Source organism: Diplotaxodon limnothrissa, linkage group LG7 (genome assembly GCF_057381915.1).
Source record: "Diplotaxodon limnothrissa isolate DT_005_m linkage group LG7, D_limnothrissa_male_GT1.1, whole genome shotgun sequence".
Taxonomy (NCBI): domain Eukaryota; kingdom Metazoa; phylum Chordata; class Actinopteri; order Cichliformes; family Cichlidae; genus Diplotaxodon; species Diplotaxodon limnothrissa.
The window spans coordinates 47582110-47604107 of record NC_140602.1 but is presented as its reverse complement, the minus strand read 5'-3'; the positions used below and the strand labels follow the sequence as shown (position 1 = coordinate 47604107).

Sequence of the window (21998 nt, the reverse complement as noted above, 5' to 3'; positions counted from 1 at the left end):
GTGTGTGTGTGTGTATACATATTTTACAAATTAAATAGAGTAAACAATAAAATAAAAAATATAAAAATATACAGAGTTGGTTGAGACATGTGCAAAACAGAGGCATTTATATACAGTATGGAGTGCATAATGTTGAAGTTCCAGTAGTGAAGCTGAGGTGTCTATGATGTGTTCAGCAGTCTGATGGCCTGATGGAAAAAGCTGTCTCTCAGTCTGCTGGTTCGGGACCGGATGCTGCAGAACCTCCTTCCTGATGGAAGCAGTCTGAACAGTTTATGGCTGGGGTGACTGGAGTCCTTGATGATCCTCCCCGCTTTCCTCAGGCAGCGCTTCCTGTAGATGTCTTGGAGGGAGGGAAGCTCACCTCCAATTATCCGTTCAGAGCGAAGTATTTGTGATGGGTTGAGTTTGTTGGCTTACTTAAATTTGAAATTAAAATTTAACAATAGCATGAGATTCTTTTCAAATTATTTATTTGATCTATTTTCATGCTAAAACAATAACTACACATATTACAAAGAAAAAAGCATCAATGACAGAATTTGCTAAGTGTGTACACAATTGTTGATCTTGAGAGGAAACCAACAAATCTCTATTCAAACCAGCATTTATCAAATGTGTGGCCTTAATGTCTTGGAATATGTAAAGCTGTAAGAAAATTACAGAGGTGCTTTCACTTTTAATGCTGTTTTAATGTATAGTAAAAGCTTTAGCAAACTATTGCTCAGTTGCGAAAGCCTGAATGGGGCCGTATCAGCAGGCTACTATTATCTCCCAATATTAGCTATTTGTTGATCTATCATTAATAACACCTGATAGATAAAAATGTAAAAAGCAAAGAGACGAAAGAAACACCCTTCAGCATAGTTTGTTCACCACCAGGCGAATAACTTAATAACTAACAGGAATTCGGTATCTTAATTTAAAAAAAAAAAGTGCTTGACTGTTTTCTTTTTTTGTAAAACTGTACATTCGAAAATTCATTGATGACAGCAACAATTATATTTTAGCATTAAAAATATATTCAAAATGCATTTTAGCATTTTTAAATGTTTTTAAAAATAAATATTTAACTTTTTTGACACCATACACTAAAACAATAGTTGAAATATAGTAGTAAGTAGATATACAGTTAAACAGCCAACTCAACATGACCTTGGTTCTGGCGTCTTAGGCCTTGGGGCTAGGGTGGGGTTCATGGTGGACTTGACTCGTGATAACCTGTGTGTCTTTCAAATCTTGGCTGCGGCCCTGAATACAACCACTCTAAATAACTCCCAATCTTTGGTTTGACTCCTATTGAGTATTTTCATTTTTTCGCGTGAGACAAGCCTCAGAAATGTTTTCAGATTATATGTGATGCACATGCTGAGTGTAAGACTAACCTACATAGATATCTCTTATGAAACACTGTGTGCTCAGTAAGTCATTCTGACCTCTATTCTGTCACATCCTCTGTTGTGAGAGCACAGATACATTATGTAACCAATGCATCACAGAATGACACCGTGCAGTGATAAAAAAAATAATATATATATATTTAATAAATAAAATAATAACCCTTCACGGCGCGTTTCAGGCAGAACAAAAGATCACAGAAACAAAGCGCACTGTCGCGTCCGCCTCTAATATCAAATACACTCAACTACTGTAATCCTGGACTTTGATCACGTGAGTACAAACTTGGCCAAATGGAAAAGGCGAGTCTCGGGTAGTACGCTTCCGACCGCCATTACATTACAATGCGCGGTGGGCTGGACGATCGTGCGCGAAGAAACGCCACAGCGCTCGGCGTAAAACAAACAGACACGGAGGGTGAGAGTGACACATTCGGGCTGCGCGCACGCATACACTTCCATAGCTGCATAATAACGCCGTCTGAGAGATAAACAATGAGGAAGGAGTCGCCGCCGAGGAAACCAAACACGCCTTTGAGGATTTAATTCAATAGCGAAAGAGAAACAGGAGGATGCGCTTTTAAATGCCGAGGTGGTGCTTTATGAGACATTTCAAATATCTTTATATCTGCAGCATGCAACATATTCTTTATGTCAGCAACGGGCGCCAGACAAGGACGGACACTTCTGCTTGAACTGTGCGTTTTTAAAGAAATCCTACCTGATATATGTATTTTTTTTCTGGTGTGCAAGACTGAGGCTGTTGTGGTCGCGAGAGGACGTTTCGTAATGATACAAAGCTGAAAGGAAGGAAGGATTTTTTCAAACCTCCGTCTGCACAGACGCCTGTTTGTCGTTTTCCTGCTGGTGGAGTGAACCCTGCAAGAAGAGTTTTTTTCTTGTCTCAACGCTTTGACTCATGATTCAGGCTAACTGAGGAGCCCGCTCGACTTTGTCCGTCCTGCCGCGGAGGAGCACTTGGTTGGTTGGTTGGTGTGTGTTTGTGTGTGTGTGGAGGGGGAAGCTTTTTTTAGAGACCTTTCCGTCTGCGCTCCCGTTTAATTCAAGAGCAACAGAGGGATTAAACATTCCTGCCCGCACCACCCGTTTGTGTGTGTGTGTGTGTGTGTGTGTGTGTGTGTGTGTGTGTGTGTGTGTGTGTGTGTGTGTGTGTGTGTGTGTGTGTGTTTTCACGCACACTGGGGTTACATTATTGTGAGAGGAACGGTTGTGACAAGAAAGACGGCTATAAATAGCACACGCGATTCTCGAAAACTATCACAAGTGGTGCATCAGCTTGTGGAAACGGAATCAGATATCCTGCGTGCTCCTCAACTTGATTGTTTCGCAGTGCAGCGATTATATTTCAAGAAGTTTTGACTCTTTAATTTTTTTGTTTGTTTTAGGAGGAGGAGAGGAGGTAGGCTGTTCCCAGAGCGAGGAAGAAAAGGGAGTCGTCGTCCCCCCCCCCCCTTACAAATGGATTACGGTCATTTAATGATGAAACTATCCGCGGAGAGACTGATTTGGAAACAGGCGAATCTTCCTCGGGATTGAAATGGATACATTTGTGCGCTCTCCGGCTGTTGACAGTGATCAGATTTGGAATCGCCCGACCTGGATTGTAACAATGTTGTGATCCCCCGCACACGCTTGGATATATCAACACTACAACACAGGCTTTTTTTGTTTTTATTTTTTTAATGCATTTTGCACTTCTTTTTGAAAACGCCCATCCGACCACTCCGAGCCTATTATCCGGACCTCTTGTGAGGTTATAAACCTGCTTGTTTTTTTAAATTTCATTTTTTATATATAAATTGTTATTTTTAATTTTTTTTTTATATTTTTGGGGGGCAGATTCGTGAGGGAACCGATTTGCCAGCCCCTGCTCGGTGTTTGATAACCGATGTAGGATTTCGACATGCCCTGCGCTGACGACCCCAAAGGCGGACCATTATGACTACATCGGCGAATTGGGTGGCTAACGGGGCAAGCCTTGAGGACTGCCACTCCAACATCTTCTCTCTGGTACGGTATTAATAAATCATGTTCGTCACAGACACGCGAGGCGGCTGTGATGGACAAGTCATAAGACAGTGGGGAGGCACGCTTTAATGTGTGTCTGCTGTACGAAGGTGAACCAATCGCTGATGTTGTTATTAGGCAATCATTAACACGGGTTAGTGATTCGGAATAAACAGCATATTTCACCACTGTATGCCTGATATCATAAAAGGAGGGTTTAACGAGGATAATTCAACTTTGCTATCACATTTTCAAACCAAAACAAATCTCGTGGCGCTTTAAAACGCAGGGTTCAAATGCTACTACAACTGACTGGTCAATTATTTGTGTATTTGCATGTATCTGGCAAGTAAACAATAGATAAACAGTCATTTATTTTCTCCCTATGATAAGCACAGTGGCCATTATCCTCCACCCCCTTTAAATAATCATTTCACTGGAAATCTTGCAGGAACTCTAACGCATTGCCAAGCAACTAACTTGGAAAGGAGCCCTGCTGCTGCCGCTGTCAGATATCTCTACAGCCAGAGAATAAAGCAAAAAAACCCCCCCCAAAAAAAACAAAACCCAAAGAACCCCCCCCCCCCAAAAAAAAAAAAAAAAAAAAAAAAACCAACAAAAAAACAAAAAAAACCTCCGATTTTCAGAAAATAATAGTTTTATGCATGGCGCTGCTAGAAAAAAAAATGCTACCTATCTCATAAATTGGAAAAAGAAGAAGATCTGAGAATGAGAATTAGTGGAATAATTGTCTCACAAGAGAATTTTTTTTCAAAGCAAGAGAGATCTTGACAGGCAGCATCATGTATTAGGCACACAACGGAAGCAGCACTTTCACACTGAAAACAAGGTGTTTTTGACTCTCCAGGCAGCAGCATTTTTGCAGAGGGTGGAAGAGAACCGAGCGGCGGTGCTTTCACAGTTTTTCATCCTGCAATCAGCGAGTTAACTGTCTTACTACAACAGGCAGCCAAGTGGAAAGGCATGCGGTAGACTGAGCTCAGGCGCAGGCTGCCACTGAGAACCACAACAACATATGGGTCCTGGGGGCTTTTCTTTAGGTGATCATGCAGGTTGTCGAACTGCAACAGCAGTTGGGACCCTGTTACACTACATACTGAAGTCATAGGGGCACATGTCACATGATTTAAAAAGCACGACACAAAACAGGAGATAGGGGAAGAATAGACTTTGTAGTTAGCACAGAAAGTCAAAATGAATCATCACTTCTTCTTTCTTGTGTACTTGAGTAATATTGGTGTCTGTAACTGGAACAAAGGGGGGGATTTCGAGCTATTTGAGACGCTTGTTTGGATTGCAGTTGCACAGAAACACTGGCATTACGCTAGAAGTCAGCCTGTCAGAAAAGAAAACATTGATTGCCTCTCTGTCACCGTGTCATTCGCGGATATTCCCTTGTGTGTGCGTGGGTGTGTGTCGGGGGAGAGAGCTTGCATTCACTCGCTGTGGCATTATTGGCCATCGTGAACATCCCTTTCAAACGCAGGGAGAAAGACACCATCCATCAGCTGACTTGTTTAGAATATTTATGACTGGCTGGTGCCTAAGTGGTTGCTCACTGGCAGGACTCATGCAGTTCCAAGACGGGACAAAACACTAATGAGACACCGAGTATCCTGATTATAGGGGATGATGGAGACAAAGAGACAGCAATGAAGAGTTGCATTTTGATGCTCATGTGACAAAATGCGGCAGAGGTGGAGGTTGAGGTGCTGTTAATATCACCCGAAGGGAATGAAATGAATCAGCAAACAAAATCTTCAGCATATTCGCGCTTATTGTTTCCTGCAGGCGTCGCTTTAATGCAGAAACGGTTATTGATTAGTGGATGGAATATTGATCAACAAGGAGAGTAATTATTACCTTTATTTAACCAGGAAGTCCCAATGAGCTCAGATCTGTTTTACAAGGGAGGCTTGGCCAAGGTAATCAATCACAATATAATAAATATAATATGTTAAAAAAAAGAAAGCTACAAATACAACTTAAAATACAAGATCTACAGCATAATGTAGAATATATAAATACTCATAACATTTAACATGCACAGGTCTCCTGCAGTGCATTCATTCCTTATGATGCTTTTAAACTCACCACTAGATGCAGGCATGATGGAGATGAGGTCTTTCTGTCTGAACTATAAGCACATCAGGAAACAACCATTTAGAGGAAAGTAGCTGGTAACTGTTACAAAGCTACAAAGGTAGAGTGGAAGCTTAGTTACTATTGCTTTGTAGATTAGATGAACCAGCTACTCCTATTCTTCTGATTTTATGAATCAGTCGAAGGCAGCATCAGGTTTTTTTTTCTTTTTCATGACAATAAAACTGGCTCTGAGGTGGGATGTTTGTGTTTTTTATCTTTCCCTCTAGGTTGTGTTCTAGTGGCTAATCACTGAGCGCTCCTGCTCTGACAGCCTGTTAAACAGCATTCTAGCATGCATTAACCTTGTCGCTCACACCGACTTGCTTACTGTTATTGCAACCCGCACCAGTAAAAAAACAAGGGTACCTTAGGAAGCATAAGCTCCCATAATGTGGGAACTTCATGGGGGCACGGTAGGATTACTGTCATGAGCTCCGTGTGGCCCGTGTCAGATTCTTGAGATTGCTGCAATCACACAACCCACAAAACAACTGTCTTGTGTGCTGGAGATCATCCATCTGTGACAGAAAGCAAACAAGAACCTTTTAGGTGGGAGGCAAAAAAAAAGAAAAAAAAAAAAGAAAGGAAAAAGAGGTGACACGGTGAGCTAAGTCGAAGTGGCACTGAAACAGGGAAGGGTGGAGGAAAGGGAGAAGAGGAGAAACAGGAATGTTTTGGGCTAAAGGAGCGAGCAGAGAGAGAGGGAGAGGCTGATGGACTGAAGCAGAATCTGTTTTCATTTTAGGAAAGTATTATGACTGATGTGCATTTCCTGACTGCTAGCCTCAGCCTATTTGAGCGAGAAACTGAGAGTGAAAGAGTGAGACAGAGCACGAGAGAAAATTAAAGAGGGAGAATGTAATGGGAAAGAGAGTGAGAGAGAGAGAGAGAGAGAGAGGGAACAGTCATCTTTCTGTGGACTGGGCAGGTTCTTGTAAGACTGAGTCCCAGCCTGAATATGAAACGCAAGGAGGAGACAGTTAAGAGCCTCACAACACAGGAAGCCTGTGTGTGTGTGTGTGTGTGTTTGCACTGGGCACACTGTAAACCATGCAGACTCTGGAGGAAAACTTCAAACACCCGTCATATTATACACACAGGCAGACAAACACACCTGGAGATGCTTTCACAAACACAAGCAGCAACACAAAAAGAGAGGTGGTGGTTAAGAAAAATAAACACCCACATTCCCACACTCAAACATATGTATCGCAAAAGTCCTCCCACTCTTGCGTGCGCGTACACACCATGCACCTCGTCGCCTTCATCCGGGGTGTGAATGTATCCTACATCCCGGGCTTGTGCAAACATATGTGGAATGGAGAGACCTTAATTAAAGGACTTCTCCTGTCCCCCTCGACAGAGGCACGTGGAGTGTAACACTGGTAATTAAGTGTCCTCAAGTAGAGGTCTAATGTGATCAACTAAAAGGTGCTCATTAGCCAAACTATTCCAATAGAGATCTTGCTTGTATAATGATGATGCTACTGTCTGGCATGGACATAAAAATGCTAAGAGATGAGGCTGAGGGAATAGCATTAACAGCGGCGTCTTGATTTATGGCAGGTGAGCGGCCATGGCTTGTAAGAAGAAGCAGGTAATCAGGAGCAGTGCCTTTTTAATTTAAGCTGTTTGCGTCTGCTTGTTATTAATGGTAGAGAATATTGCAAGGTTGCTTAGGGATGAAAAAGAGCTGATGGTTGGATAGTGTGCATGTCGTGGTCTGCTGAGCCAAGAAATTGTTAAACTGGGCATCATTTGAATTGTGTGTTGGAACTATACAGCAAGACTACTGTTTTTGGTATTTGGTACACTCAGAGAATGAAAAATGTATAGCTGTTTAATATATATATATAGGTTGTTTGTTTGTTTCTACCATAATGACCTCTAAAAATAAATAATTATTAGCAAATAATGTCACGTATATTACTAGTAGTAGATTGTCGGTCCTCTCAATACGATAGATATTTTTAACATTTTGAGATATTCAGAGATTTATCATTTTTTATTTAAACTGCTAATTATGATCACCTAACAAAAGCACCCAGGACCCATATGTTGTTGTGGTTCTCAGCGGCAGCCTGCGGCTGAGCTCAGTCTACCGCATGCCTTTCCACTTGGCTGCCTGTTGTAGTAAGACAGTTAACTCGCTGATTGCAGGATGAAAAACTGTGAGTTAAACTTTGTCAGTATTTGTTTTACCAAAAAGATAGTTATGTCACTTCAGTTTTTCTCTTGCTGCAAAATGAGATTAGATTGTCAAGCATCAGGGCGATCGTGGCTCAAGAGTTGCGAGTAATCGGAAGGTTGCCAGTTCGAGCCCCGCCTTGGACAGTCTCGGTCGTTGTGTCCTTGGGCGAGACACTTCACCCGTTGCCTACTGGTGGTGGTCAGAGGGCCCGGTGGCGCCGGTGTCCAGCAGCCTCGCCTCTGTCAGTGCGCCCCAGGGTGGCTGTGGCTACAATGTAGCTTGTTATCACCAGTGTGTGAATGTGTGTGTGAATGAGTGGATGACTGGACGTGTAAAGCGCTTTGGGGTCCTTAGGGACTAGTAAAGCACTATATAAATACAGGCCATTTACCATTTACCATACCAACGCTGTCACTGGAACCTGCTATAAATGAATAAAAAATTCAGACTAAACAATAAGTTGGCAGTTACATTCAATCTGTTTCTGATGATAGAGCAATTAACTGTGATAACTTTAATTGTGATGTCAAAAATCACATGTCCGTTGCTGTCTGTGTAGAAATTCACTATTAACGATTACAATTGCACTGAGCAATATTCCTGTTCTATAGTAACATAACCAGAATACAACCAGCTGGCAGCCAATTGAGTCGAGTCCCCTTGAATTCTGCTCATTGACAAAGATTCATTCAGACTGAGGGCAACATGCCTGCAGTCTGTATTTATAAACTACTTGCAACTATTTGCAAACCTTCGACAATCTCGCTGAGAGCAGTTGCAGTCAGTCCAAGTCAGACTGCAACTGTTTACAGAAAGGTTGCCTCCTACCAGGTGACATGTACCAATCGCCTTATGATCAAAAGTGTGAGTGATTGTGCTGGTGTTGGATGTTTTTTCGGTTTCCTTGGCTAACATTATCTCAGGATTGTGGTACATGAGGTTATCCCGCTTATTCATCGAATTCCCAGAGTATTTTGGGATTGTCTGTCCTGTATCGATACGCTATCACTACGTGAAACTATGCTGCATCAGGTTCCCCCTACATCTAATAAGTAGCAAAACATACAAAAGTAGCAGGAGTATGTGAGTAATAGCTTAGATGTAGTGTCACCATGATGCTGTTTATTCTTCTGCTGTAAATGGCCTGCTCAGTGCACGTCTCAGTCACAGTTATTTACCCGCCAAAATCATGGGAGTCCAGCCATAAACCAGTCTTTAGTAACAATTTTTCAAACTGTAGCTAAAGACATGCAGTGATAGCACGCAGAATGACTTGTTTCCTTGTGTAAACACAAGCATTTTTTTAAGAATAAATTAGCCAATAAGCAAGAAAAGGTAAAGGAAAATTTTTTAAGAAGCATTAGCTACAACATATGTAGTGTTAAACTTGGTTAAGACTACATTAAGCTGTTGAATCGTATGTTTTTAATGGAAGACACCCCACGCTGTCCTTGGTGAACATTATAAAAGCGGAGGAAGAAACTGCTCACTGGTGTGTTTTGTTATAGAATATGCAAGTGTATAGCACAAGGGATTAAGTCATTCCAGGCTTGTCTACACATACAGTTGTCAGTATAAATTTAGCATCTTTCAAATCTATGTGTATATAAATAAGAAAAAGATGATTACAAAATCAGGATCTGTCAGATGAAATGATGAGTAAACAAACCTTAATCTAGGCATTCGATATCAGATGCCGGCATTGTTTAAATAAATGCGCTGCGGCTTTTTTATACAAAGATTTTTAAGGGCGACACTGAAGCCAGGACAGCATTAAGGAGTGATCATTCCAGGCTGCTCGCTTGTAGTTCACACAGGTAGCGCTGGCTTCACCTAGCCTCTGTGCGACACCTCCCACTAATCTGCCATCGCCGCCGCAGAGGGAATCCTTTGTCATGGCAATAGGTCTTGTTCAAGCAGTGGCCCACCTGTCTGCCTGGACAGGGCATGCTCTGTGTCAGAAACACATGCTGCACTCAAATAAGTTGTGAATGACCAGTGTAGTAGTTACAGAAATAGGATAGAGTACGAGTCGAAAACAGGAAGACGGGAATCGCCTCGCTCGTACTTCTGTTTTCACTACACATCCCTTTTCTCGTAAATACTCTCGAGCGTAGTCATGGATCTTATCTGAGCAGAGGGCTTGTCAGGGACCTGCCGCAGAGGTGAAGAACGGTTCAAAGGCAGAGTGGGCGGGAAGGGAGGGAAGGAAGCGCCGCCGGTCCCAGAGCTGGATATGGGACAGGATGGTGCAGGAGTATTTTGGAGCACGGTGGCTTGAGTGTGAAATATGTAAACCCAGCAGTGCCAGCTGTGTTCTATTCTTAGCGCCCGCTGGTGCTCCTGCATGTGTGTAGGGCGACAGAAGTCTGAGAGGGGAAGGAGGATTGGCAGGAATGGGCAGTAGCTGGTGCCATCAGCTGCCCGTGACAGCTGGAAAGTTTGGTAGGTGGTTGGCGAATAGGCTGATAGACTTTTAGAGAAATGTGTATTGAAAACATCATTGTTTAGTGTTGCTTTTGCCATTTTCTTGTCATACTGGGATAAAAAGGAGAACATTTTCTTAGCTTTGCACAAGAAAACATTTTATTCACAGAAGAAAAATACATATATATATATATATGTATACAATTTAGACTAAATGGATACTGTGTATTACACAGTAGGTTATATTATTTGTATGATAATGACATTAAAAATAATCCAAAAGGTACAAAAGAGCACAAAGACAGCTGTGAGCTGTAGTTCAGACTTATTCTACCTGCCACTCAGAGTGGTCCCACCTCTAGTAATGCATATATTTCAGCCGTAATGAAATTTAAATGGGCCAGTTATAAATAAAAATCAGTTTCATGCAGCTGTTATGAAGGGGAAAGTAGCTATAAAAACCAAAGCTGTATTTTACCATGCTATAAAGACGTTTAACTCTATTGTAAGGTTGGACATTTTAACATGAGGGTCTGTGGGGACTGACTTGCTTTTAGAGCCAACCACAAATGGACATTGGAGGCACTGCAGTTTTTGGCACTTCAGCGTTGGCTTCATTTTTCAGCCCTGGAGGTTGTAACTTGGATGATGCAAAACAGCTCTTGATATACATTAAAGCCATGATTTAAATGTTTTATGAAAATATTTAGAAAATAAGGAGCCATGCATACTTTCCTAAAACAAGTTGACGTTGTAGTTAATTATAGATCCTAAGTAAATGCAGTTTCCATCAATTCAGTTGTTATTTGTTATCTAAAAAAAATAAAGATATCCCCAGCAGAGTCACATTTCCACCTACTTCTGCTGTTTTCCGCTACACATGAATTTCACTTTGCTCCTCCACATCTGGATTCAACACAAATTCCAAAGGATGGTACCTAATTGTTAGACATATTCCAGAAACCAGTCAAACTTTTGTTTTATGATGCCGCAGGTCTCATGTAGCATCACACAGGCGTGCTGGGCTTTCCTCGGGGAGATCTGTTTGCTGTCTCTCCACCTGACTGCAGGCCAATTGACAAAGAGAATTTCTTTTAAGGGAGATATTGCCCTGCTTGTAACTGGGCAAATATTTTCTGCAAGCCAGACAGCTTTGCCAATATCATGGCTGGCTGGGATTCAATTGCTGTTAGAGCGCACTTAGGTTAAAGGGTTTCTCATAGAGCTGCAAAACAAGAGGGGAGAGAGAAAACATTAATGTTGTCTGCCGCGCTGTTGCAAATTCTAATTATCGTGTGTTCATGTTCCATTGAGAGATTATCTGCGACCAATCAGACGGGTACTTGATGAGAACAAACACATTATGTGCAGACTGTTGATTCACGACCGTTTGTGCATTGATTCTCACTGCTCTGCCAAACGGCGCGCTCTCTCTCATCTTGAATTAGGCAGACACTCATGATTTTTCAAATGCTAATGAAAATTTGTACAGCTCAATTTCAGTCCTGGCTTGCTTTATGGAATAAATGGACATTGCAGCGTAATAGCGAAGCACAAAGAGGTTTGATGGAATATTTACCAGACAGGACTGAGTGAGTGTGAAGACACGGGGCTGAAAGCGTTCATGCCATGTTGTTGTTGTAGCGGGTTGTAAAGAGTGAATGGATGCAAGAGGAGGACTTGAGTGGGATTACATAAGATTGTGTGAGTGCAGAGGACTTTTAGTGTAAAAGCTCTGATTGGCTACCACGCCCACTTAGTAAGCAAAACAATGGATTACAGACAGCAGTCGGGTGAGTTGCAGGTTGGAACCTGTTCAGGTGTGACCTACTGAGATACTAATGGCCTGGCAATGCCTTAGCCCTCCACCCACTCACCTACATGCAGTTTCGTGCTTTTCAGGTTCCTTCTTTATATTCTGTTTATCTGCTGTGTGATGAAACAACTGAAAAGTCATGTTGACTTATGGAGGGCTGTCTTTTTATCTGAAACGGTATCCCTGTGGGGGGGGGGGGGGGGGGGGGGGGGGGAATCAATGCAGGAAATTACAAGCCAAATTAGATATTTTTCATACTGCTTATGCTCCATTTGCCCAATTTCAGGAACAATCAGACTATTAACTACTTGTAGGCATTTCAAAAAGCCTCCATGCAGTGCTAATTGTACAATTACTGCACTGAGTAATTTTTTTTTAATACAATTTAAGTCATTCTTGCTGCACAAAAACTCAGTGTGTAATCCTGTACAACGGTAATGTTCAGTCACATCGGAGCTCATGAATTCCAGCTGTATGGGGCGGGGGGGAGTAATGCTGTAATTTCTAACAAATATTCTTAATCTATTGTAAGTTCAGCATTAATGAAATTGTAAATAACATTTAGCTGTAAATAGTGATATGATGAGCAATAATACTTGCTAATTATTATTAACAATATAAAATCTGAGACTTTGGCATTCATTCATTCGACTAATTTGACTGAACTGTCATATAATATGTCTTGTATCATATCTGATAAAAGACTAAAATTTCCACTGTGCTGAAATGTGCCAACAAACAGTTTATTTTATATTATTTTTAATGAACAACAAATTTCTAATTAGTTGTTAATGATTAGCAGATAGCTTTGCTCATATTAAAATAAAGATGTCATTACTCACTAGCGAGCCTAGCTCATTCCCAGGGTGTCAAACCGCCGTTTTGTCAAAGCCACTGGCGTCCCAAAGATCCACACAAGGCGGCCTTTGGTGTTGCAGCTGTGACACAACTGTCCCAGCAATAGTGAGACTGGTCTGAGATCCAGCGTCACGTATTAGACTCCCTTGGTGGCATATCACTGTGTTCTGTATATGTGCCATATAACCCCCACACACTCCTAAACAAACTGCCATAAATGTCAGTTTGAGCTTAATAATATCTAATATTGTAAATACTTTATTGCATATTAACAGGAAATAACTATTAACAAAAATGTAATTAACAGTAAATTAAAAAAACTAATTAATGATCAATTTAGCATTTATTAACGGTGGTTGTTATGAAGTGTTGGGAGGTGTAGCTGTGCTCAGGAGGGTCATGCAGCATGCGGCTCTGTGATTTTGAGATTTTTACAGTACTGTAATGTTATATTTTCACTGTAACCCTGGAGACAGAAATCTCCAAACTTGAATATCTTGCTGAATTCCTACAGATGTTGTATGTTGCCTAGCAACTGTTTTTACTTCTCTCTCTTCCTCTTGTGATTCTCCGTTTTTCTGTCTTTTGTGTCTTTTGCTCATTTCTCCCTCCCCGTGGCTTGTCACAGTTAATTAAGTTACACCAGAGACACTAGTAAAGCAGGGGCTGGTTTATTTATTTGCACGTTAATAATTCAGTCGGAGCTGGACCGCTGCTTTAGTCTGTCCCTTAATGCTTTGAAAGCAGCCTAATGCTGCAGCTTGTGTTGTTTCATTTTGCAAATGGCAGGGGATCTTGTCTTTCAGATGTGGCTTCGCTACTGTACGCAGTGTCCAGCTGTCTTTGTTGGTCTTCCGCCGCTGCTCCTCCTACCTCCTACTTCTCTTTGTGTCAGGTGAGAAGTCAGGGTTTGATGGAGGCTTTCCGCGGCGTGATTGGCAGGTCTATCCGTCACTCAGCCCTGGGGACTCTCACTGCTCTAATTAGGTCGCTTGGCTTGCTCACCTCCCAGGGCTGGATGCTGCAGCAGAGCACAGATCAAATGACAGTCCCTTGTTTTGCAGGGGCTTGTAAAGGTGGTGGCAGAAGGCAGAGGAAAGGCATCTGTTTAGTGTCCCAGAGGCCTTTTTTCTACACCTGTTTGGCGCTTTGGTGTCGCTCTCGCTTCCTCGCAAGTGCAGTAATGTGCATCGCTCTTCATTTGTGTTGTAAAATGCCAGAAGGGAGCGCGACTCCTTGTGGGTTAATTTGATTTCAGCGGGTTAATTGATGAAGGGGGAGTCGTTGCCTGTTCTGATTTTTGCCACTGGCTCCTCTAACTGGTGCCTTCTCGGTGTTGACTTAGCAATCGCAGCCTCAGAGCTCACGTTGTCTTTGTTCATATTTAATTTCCGCACTTGATTTTCCGTTGGACTGCTTCAGCATTTCAGCGCTGAAGCGATAAACAAACAAACACACACGCAAAAAAAAAAAAACTGTCATTAAAGTTGTAAGATTTCACTTCCTTTTTTAAAATTGTGACATCTACTGTAGAACCAAGTGTGGCTCAATGCTGCAGCAATCACTGAGCAGTTACTTTGCTGAAAATACTAAAAGAATGGCAGCTACTATGTCTGCTCGCAGCATAGCCAAACAGATCAGTAATTGACCTTTCTCATCAGGCCGCACAAAAAAAATTGGAATCTGATTTCATTCTGCAAGCAGAACAGCAGAGAAGTGGCAACCTATTTCTTTATCCGACGATGTAAGGGAAGAGAACCAGGCAGCATGTGGAGAAAGAGAGCCGTGAAAGTGGAGAGAACTGAAGCAGGGAAAACTACTGTGTAGCTGTCAATAATGCCCCAGATTAAAGCTTTCTTGATTTGAAGATTGATTTTGAGGCTAACCAAGGAAAAAAAATTACATTTTGTTTCATTTAGCTCCTTCACAAACGTATCCAGTGCGTTCCCAGTTGCATGCTTTTAACGTGAATGCTTTCAGTTCTAAGAGAATAAGAGGATGTGATCTTGTTCACATTGGCCTAAATGTGACAGCCACATGCCATAAAAATGACTATGAGGGGAATTAATACGTGTAAATATTAAAGGGGATTTCCATAGATGGAGTTTCTTAATTTTATTCTGCATGCACAGCTAATTTCTGTCATGTCAAGAAAACAAAATCAAAGTCCAATTATTGCAAGTACCATTCATGAAAATCTTTATACTCCCAAGTACAATATGTAAGAAACGATGTTTAATAATCTCACATTTTACATGTAACAACATTATGTGTGTTTTCTTAAGAGCTTATCTAACTTAGTGTTGTGGGAATGCGACAGTCTGTCCCAGCTGATACAGAGCTAGCGGTTTACACACACCTAGGAGAGGATTCTAGTTCATCACTGGTCCTAAAACAACCAAACACTGTCTTAACCCACACCTACCAAATAACGGGACACGCACGGCTTTACCCAGAATACCCAGATTACCCAAAATCCACTGCTTCTTATTCGTATACAGCGTATGTTTCTTCCTACTTTTTTCTACTGTGTGATGTCAGTGAGGGCAGATATGCTTGCGATCATCTCAGGCGCAGAAGTCCTGCCCACCTGCTCATCAAACCTTCTGCTTGCGAGAGGCAGCCAATCAAAAGACACTTGACTTAAAGCGGCGAGGACTCATTTTCAGAGAGCAAATAAAGTCCTCTGACATTGAATCAAAGGGAGATGGATGCTGTTGTGTTTGTCTGATAAAGACAACAAGTCTTATCTAAAGACTCACGGGCATCACAAGCGATCTGAACACACCCCAAATATTGGCAGCTTGGCAAGCGGCTAATCAGATTTGACATTGATGAGAAAGCTATGCCACTCTAAGACAGACTAAGTGTTCGGCATGTGCCAGAGTAGGTAAAACTGCTGAGCCAAGCTATCTCTCAATCGCCTAAAGTGGCTCCTTTGTCAGCCGGCTCTTGCGCTGAGATTCCTAAAGAAGTGGCGTCTCTCTCAGACGACATTGTCTGTGTGCTTTCTGTCAGCTTTGGTAGAGTATTAGGCGCTTATCCTCTCAGATGATCACATCGGCTGCGTTCCTGTTAGAAGCTCAGGCATTTGCCAAATATATTTAGTCGACCAAGACTAAATATATTTCCTCTTAACTTTCGGTGTAAACGCGTGTTTTCAAAGATCTCTTCTGTCTTCTGCGGCTTTATGTGCTATGGCTTTTCACGGCAGTCGTTTGTCCTGAAAGTGAAAGGAAGTGCTCCGCAGAGTCATGTCTGAATGCTTTGTCAGTACACGGCTCTTTCTTTTTCTAGGGTTGGGCCAAAGGAGTGTGTGTGTGTGTGTGTGTGTGTTTTCCTGCATCAAAGTACTACTCGGGGAGTTCAAGAGGTCCATTCAGAAGGTCTGCAAGTTTTCAAGAGAAAAATGAGGGGAGTGAAAATATTTTCAGACTGCGGAGACGTTCCTGAAAAGTCTATGTCAAGTGTGTTTTCCTCTCAGCTTTGCCATCTGAGTAATGAATGTTTCCTGTTCATTGTAAAGCTCCCGGGCTTTAAACAGCATATGCACACGAGTTCCAGTTTGTTTGAGCTGCAGTATGACAAACATCTCTAGAAATGGGATCCACTTCTCTCTCTCTATTTTCCTCTTTAAGTTATGTTGTGTTCAAGCACAGTGCGCTAAAGATTAACGCACCGACTTCCATATTTTTGTGATTACAAGCGCGGGACTGGTGTACTGAGGCTGACCTCTGGTTTGGAGACAGATTCTGTTATTCTGAGCTCCCCCCCCCCACCCCTTTTTTTTCCTCCAGGAAATACCTTTTAAACTCTCAGCTTTAAAGTTTGGATTTCTGTCCGACACCACCTTTCAAAGATAAAAGATTGAATCTATCCTATTGTGCGAATGGTGGGAAGATTTTAAAGCAGCTATAGCTAAAGCTAAAGCTGTGTTTTCTAGACAAATAAAAAAACCCAACAAAAAACACATAAAAAGATAAATAAATTTAAAAAAAAAGGCAAAGAGAAAAAGTATGAGACACACCTGCCGGGATGTATTACATAGGCATCTGTGGAGGTGAGAAAGTGCTGAGAGATGAGCGGGAGAGTGAAGACGAGGAAGATAATAGAGGTGAGAGTAAGGTCAAGGCTTTGGTCCGTCTTAGCAATTGAAGGAAAAGCTTTTGTTTTTGGTCCTGCATTCAATCAGAAATTGAACCAGCCAACCTGGAGAACAAGGGGCTCGGAGGAGTGCAGGGTTTTATTGACAGTGAAACAAAATCTTCCCATCTTTTTTCTTGACCCCTTTGCCTTTTCCCCCTCCCCGTGGTAGTGTTTAAAATAGACAGAGACTGCAGCCTGGAATAATCTTTGATTTGCTCTTTTCTACTCCGACGGGTGATGAGGAATTTGCTGCTTTCAAATACATATTTGCTGTGCTCTTTTTGCCGGCTTGCAGACTGACAGTCGAACCAAGTGCGCCGACGGCACAAAAGGACATTTTTGTCCTAGTTAATTTCTCTCAGATTGATGAGAGTCGAATCCCAATTGGGTAATCCGTTCTTTTATAACATGTTTTTACAGTTTTGCCTCATTTAGCACCAAAATTGCTCTACTCATACAGCACATTGTTGTTGTTGAAATCCATTCTCTGATTTGGTGTGCACTTCAGGAACTTAACCCCCCCATTCCTTTAAAGAGCGGCGATGACAGAATTATACTTAAATGAGTCAAATAACCGTTTTTTTTTTTGTCCTTTGTGACTGGATTTTCTTCAGCAACACTGATTTGTCAGTGGAGTAGCAAATAATAGCTCCGCTCTTTGTCTCCAGACTCAGTTGTGATATCAGTTGAATTCACATGCTTGACAGATTTTCTCTTATGTGTTACAAGTGGTAATTTATTCATACAAATATGAGAATTAGCTGTTTGTTAGCACTGCTACTGATTTCGGAGGTCTGATAGTGAAGGTGAAGAGTGCTGAGAGATCATTATCATCCAGCAAGAGTGTAGCTATCACTGCCTCCGTGTACAACTCATATATTAAAGAAAAACACGGACACAGTATTGACGAACGCGCACGTAGCCGATAAATGAACGAAAACACACACGCGCGCACAGACAGATAGATGAGCAGATCTTAGCTGTCACGTCTGAAAAATAACTGGACATCAGTCGGAAAATATGTCCGCCTCCCGATGCACGCCAGTGATTTCTTTTTCTAATTTTTTTTTTTATTTCGAGCACTTCTGGTCTGCACATCATCACAGCTGCAGTGTGTGTGCATGCCAGTATTTGTGTGCAGGCATGTGTTTGGATGTGCCCGCCAGCGTATGAGCGCAGCTCTGTTCCCCCTTCCTTCAACTGTGCCACAGCTAATCCTCCACAGGAGTTCAGCAGCACTTGCCACATGGCCAAGAAGCACACAGCACCTTTTGACAGCGCACTCTGGCCCAACAAGACAAAAAACAAACCAAAAAAGCTCATTATTTGATCAAACCTAAGCCTTCTCCACACAGATTGGGTTTTGTCTGATTGTTGGGGGTTTCTCTGTGTTATTGTTGGCTCTTTACCTTAAAATCTAAAGCGCCTTGAGTTGATTAGAATTATACTGGCAGAAATTAAGGTGACTTCTTCCAACTTTTGCTATAAATTGCTGTGCAGACTTCTAAGCGGAGCATGTCTGAAGGGGGCCGTTTGAAGAATCCGTTCACGGGAGCGTGCGTTTCGCTGGTATGCCGCCATTGTAAATATATATTCTGACACTTTGCTTCCATCATCTCAGAGCTCCTGATTCAGTAGAAGCAGCAGACAGCTGTGCCAAACAGTGGAGGAACTTTTGACATTGACTGGGAGTGACGAGGCAGTGCAAGCAGATGTCTTCCTCTTTGCTTTGGGACAAACAGCATCTTTGACCTTGTCACGGCTAATTTTAGGGCTCGGCTTATCACAGCGCCAATGTTTATATCTTCTATTACACGCGCTGTCGTTATAGAAGGGACGCGCTCGTAATTATGGGTTCGTTTTGCTGCGAGGATGTTCCTGCGTGCCAAATGCATACTTTATTGTACGCTCACAATTTAGGACGTGTGCCAGTAGGTAATGTGGATATGTTCGTTAGGAATACTTGAGCATATACAGACCCTTCCTCAGAGTCCTTGCTTTCTCTTTTTAGCTTCTTATTTGGGTGCAGAGAGTAGTCGCCAGTTTGCAAACACACTTAACATTTCTATAAGCCTCCTTGTCCCCTCTTTTTACAATCATCACAACCGTAGAGCCTGCTTTTCTTCACCCACTCAAAGACACCGCGGGCTTTAATTTCCTTTGAGCTGCTCTTTTCTACCTGTGTCTGCGTTAAAGTGGGTCAGTATTTTTCTTCCCTTCGTTGGCCTTGGATGGCTTGGTGCCTGGGCCAGTGTGCCAAACATGATCCTCACAGCTGGGTGAACACAGGGGAGGAGAGGAGGGCAGCGCAGCACACTCGGAGATTTTCCCTCTGCCTGCCAAATCTCTGTCCTGTTCAACAATGCCTTTGTGCACTCTGCTCATTCATGCTCGAATGCAAACACGAAAACCCAAACAAAGATCAGAATATAGTTTCCGGAGCACACGTGATCATCACAGGATCACTGACATTTGTGTGTTTTGGTTTCTTTACCCACACTATGTGTGTGCTCCTAAAAAAAAAAAAAAAATCAGCATTATGACAGGATTATGTCTCCTGTCCAAAGTTGCAAGTCTGCAGCAGGCGACAGAAACACCCTTTATCTCATTAGGCTAAATGGAGAAGATGTCAGTTGCTGGGCCAGATTCCAGCCATTGAACCTGACACTTGTTTCCTCTTTTCATGTCTCTCTCGCTTTTGGCTTGGCCTGCATTTCAGTGCCGCCACTCCTGCAGTAGTTCATTCATGCATTTCACTCAAGGCCATCCTTTACGTCTCCCTGTCACTCTCCAGCTCGTCTCTCTGCAGTAGTTACACACTCTTTATGCTATCTTTACAGCAGCACCAGCAGCGGCGAGAGCGGCGAGTGAAAGCATCGATTAAATAAGGTTACAACAACACAACAGGGACACGTTAAATAATTTTAACTGTTTACGCAACGATCATAGCCGTGTAAACAGGAAGCCGGCGAAAATAGAAAATGAATGGACGGGACATGTGCAGATATTGATTAAATCAGCAATGTCTGATGTGATAACACCATTTATATGGTCACTGTTAAAAATCACACCTAATGGGTTCATCCATAATGCTCGTTTTAATTCATCTTCTATATAATAATGGTTTATTTAGAAGCTGATGTTTTTAGAAATCCTCACTACAACAGTATTGCACATTAACTATTAGTTAATAAATGATTAAAAAAAAGATATTTATTAAACTCAGGATCATTTTAATCATCGTTCTGCAAGACGTTCAACTGTAGTTCATTTATGCAGCCGACAAAACACAAAACAAAACAAAACAAAAGGTAAATGAAAAAGAATGAATAAATAATTTAGTCATGAAAAGTAAAGCTATTATCTGTGCTGAAGTGTGGAGGATGAAATCAGTAATCTCACAGCCCGGGGAAAGAAACTACTTTCTGTGGCACGGAAGTGGATACATCTGTATCGCTTGCCAGATGGCAGCAGGGTGAACAGGCTGCGGCTGGGTTGGGCATTGTCATTTAGCATATCGCTGATGTTCGCTAGATCGGTACCTATGATATTATGAGCATTTTTAATCACATGCAGCAGAGCCTTCCCATCCTGGGCTGTGCACAACCTATCAAAGTTTGTGATGTTTCCAAATGACTTTTTCTTGTGCGTGATTTAGGAAGAACATTCATTTCCAAGGGTGTAAATGTGTCATGTCGGTGTCCTAACGATTCCCAGGAATCTAGAAGCGTTCACATGCTCCAGCTCAGCTCTGCTGCTGTGTGCGTGTATGTCTTTGCCTCCTTTTTTTTTTTTTCAATCATGGAACAATCAGTTTCTTGGTTTTGTTGTTGTCAAGCAGTAGATTGCTCTCTGTGCAACACACTGCAAGATTGTTAATTTTCCTCCTGATATAAACTCATATCGGTGTCAAAAATAGAAAAGAAGAAAACCAACCGTCGCTTTTTAACTGAAGCCAAGACAGCATCCTGTAATGTCTGGCCTGAAATGCAAAAATATTCAATGCAGAAGTATAAAAAAAAGCGTGAAACGGCAAATCCGCTCGCTTTGGTGAGGCTCGCACCAGAGAACAAGAGAAAAAAAAAGTGAAATGATTAAAGAATTGTTAAAAAGATTACTTGCTAAATTAACTTATAAATGAACTAATTATTTTACATTGCATTTAACTGTGTTTGCACTGAAGCCACGGGGAAATTACTCTATTATTTACTGTAAGTATTAACAATGCATTACAAATACAAGATTTAAGGTTCTTTTAATTGCTCTTCTCTTCCAGGCGGAGTTGACGGGCATTAAATGGCGTTGCTACAGGTTCTCCAGCGGCGGGGAGTACGGGCCCGTGATCTCCGCCCCGGCCCAGGACGACCCGGTTCTGCGCAGCTTCATGCGCTGCGTGCAGTCCAACCTGCTGTGCGTGTGGCGACGCAAAATCAAGCCCGATGCCAAGGAGCTGTGGATCTTCTGGTGGGGCGAAGAGCCCAACCTTACTGGTGTCATTCATCAAGAGCTGGAAGGTGAGAAAGAGGATGAAAGCGATGAAGGATGAGGGTCGCTCCTGTGTTCTATCCATCTCAATTATTTTTCCATCCCATCGGTCTTCGCCTCAGCTTCCATTGTGCTCTGGAAGTTGAGGTTGTAAGCTTTACGGGCTTGTAGTTGCTTTATATAGAGGGGAGTTATCATGTGAAATACAGTCTTCTTGTGCTTTTAGTGGATTTTATGAAAAACTGACAGAGAATCGTGAAATATGTGTTGTGTGTTAGATACATACACACAATAACGCAGGGTTTCATAGTGTGGCATAATGCCTGTATGTTATACATGAGCCGCAGGGGCTCTCATATAGCAGACCTGAGTATTATGCAGATTCAGGCTGTTTAGTCGGCTGCACATTTGTTTAAGATGTTTTGGGGCATATTGATCCGGTTTGTGTGGAGCAGTCCTATTTTTGAGCCTCTTATAGCTCATA

General features: G+C 42.1%; 1 protein-coding gene across 1 annotated transcript in view; it reads left to right on the top strand.

Annotated features, from left to right (window-relative positions):
- The first annotated feature begins 1809 nt into the window (after positions 1–1809).
- LOC146629035 (mediator of RNA polymerase II transcription subunit 13-like) overlaps positions 1810–21998 on the top strand; it is an 88854-nt gene continuing 68665 nt past the window's right edge. The window contains exons 1-4 of the mRNA XM_085359791.1: positions 1810–2378; positions 2804–3171; positions 3258–3428; positions 21306–21543. Of these exons, the coding sequence (XP_085215917.1) occupies positions 3357–3428; positions 21306–21543 (310 nt within the window). The 5' untranslated portion in view covers positions 1810–2378; positions 2804–3171; positions 3258–3356. The remainder of the gene's footprint in view (positions 2379–2803; positions 3172–3257; positions 3429–21305; positions 21544–21998) is intronic.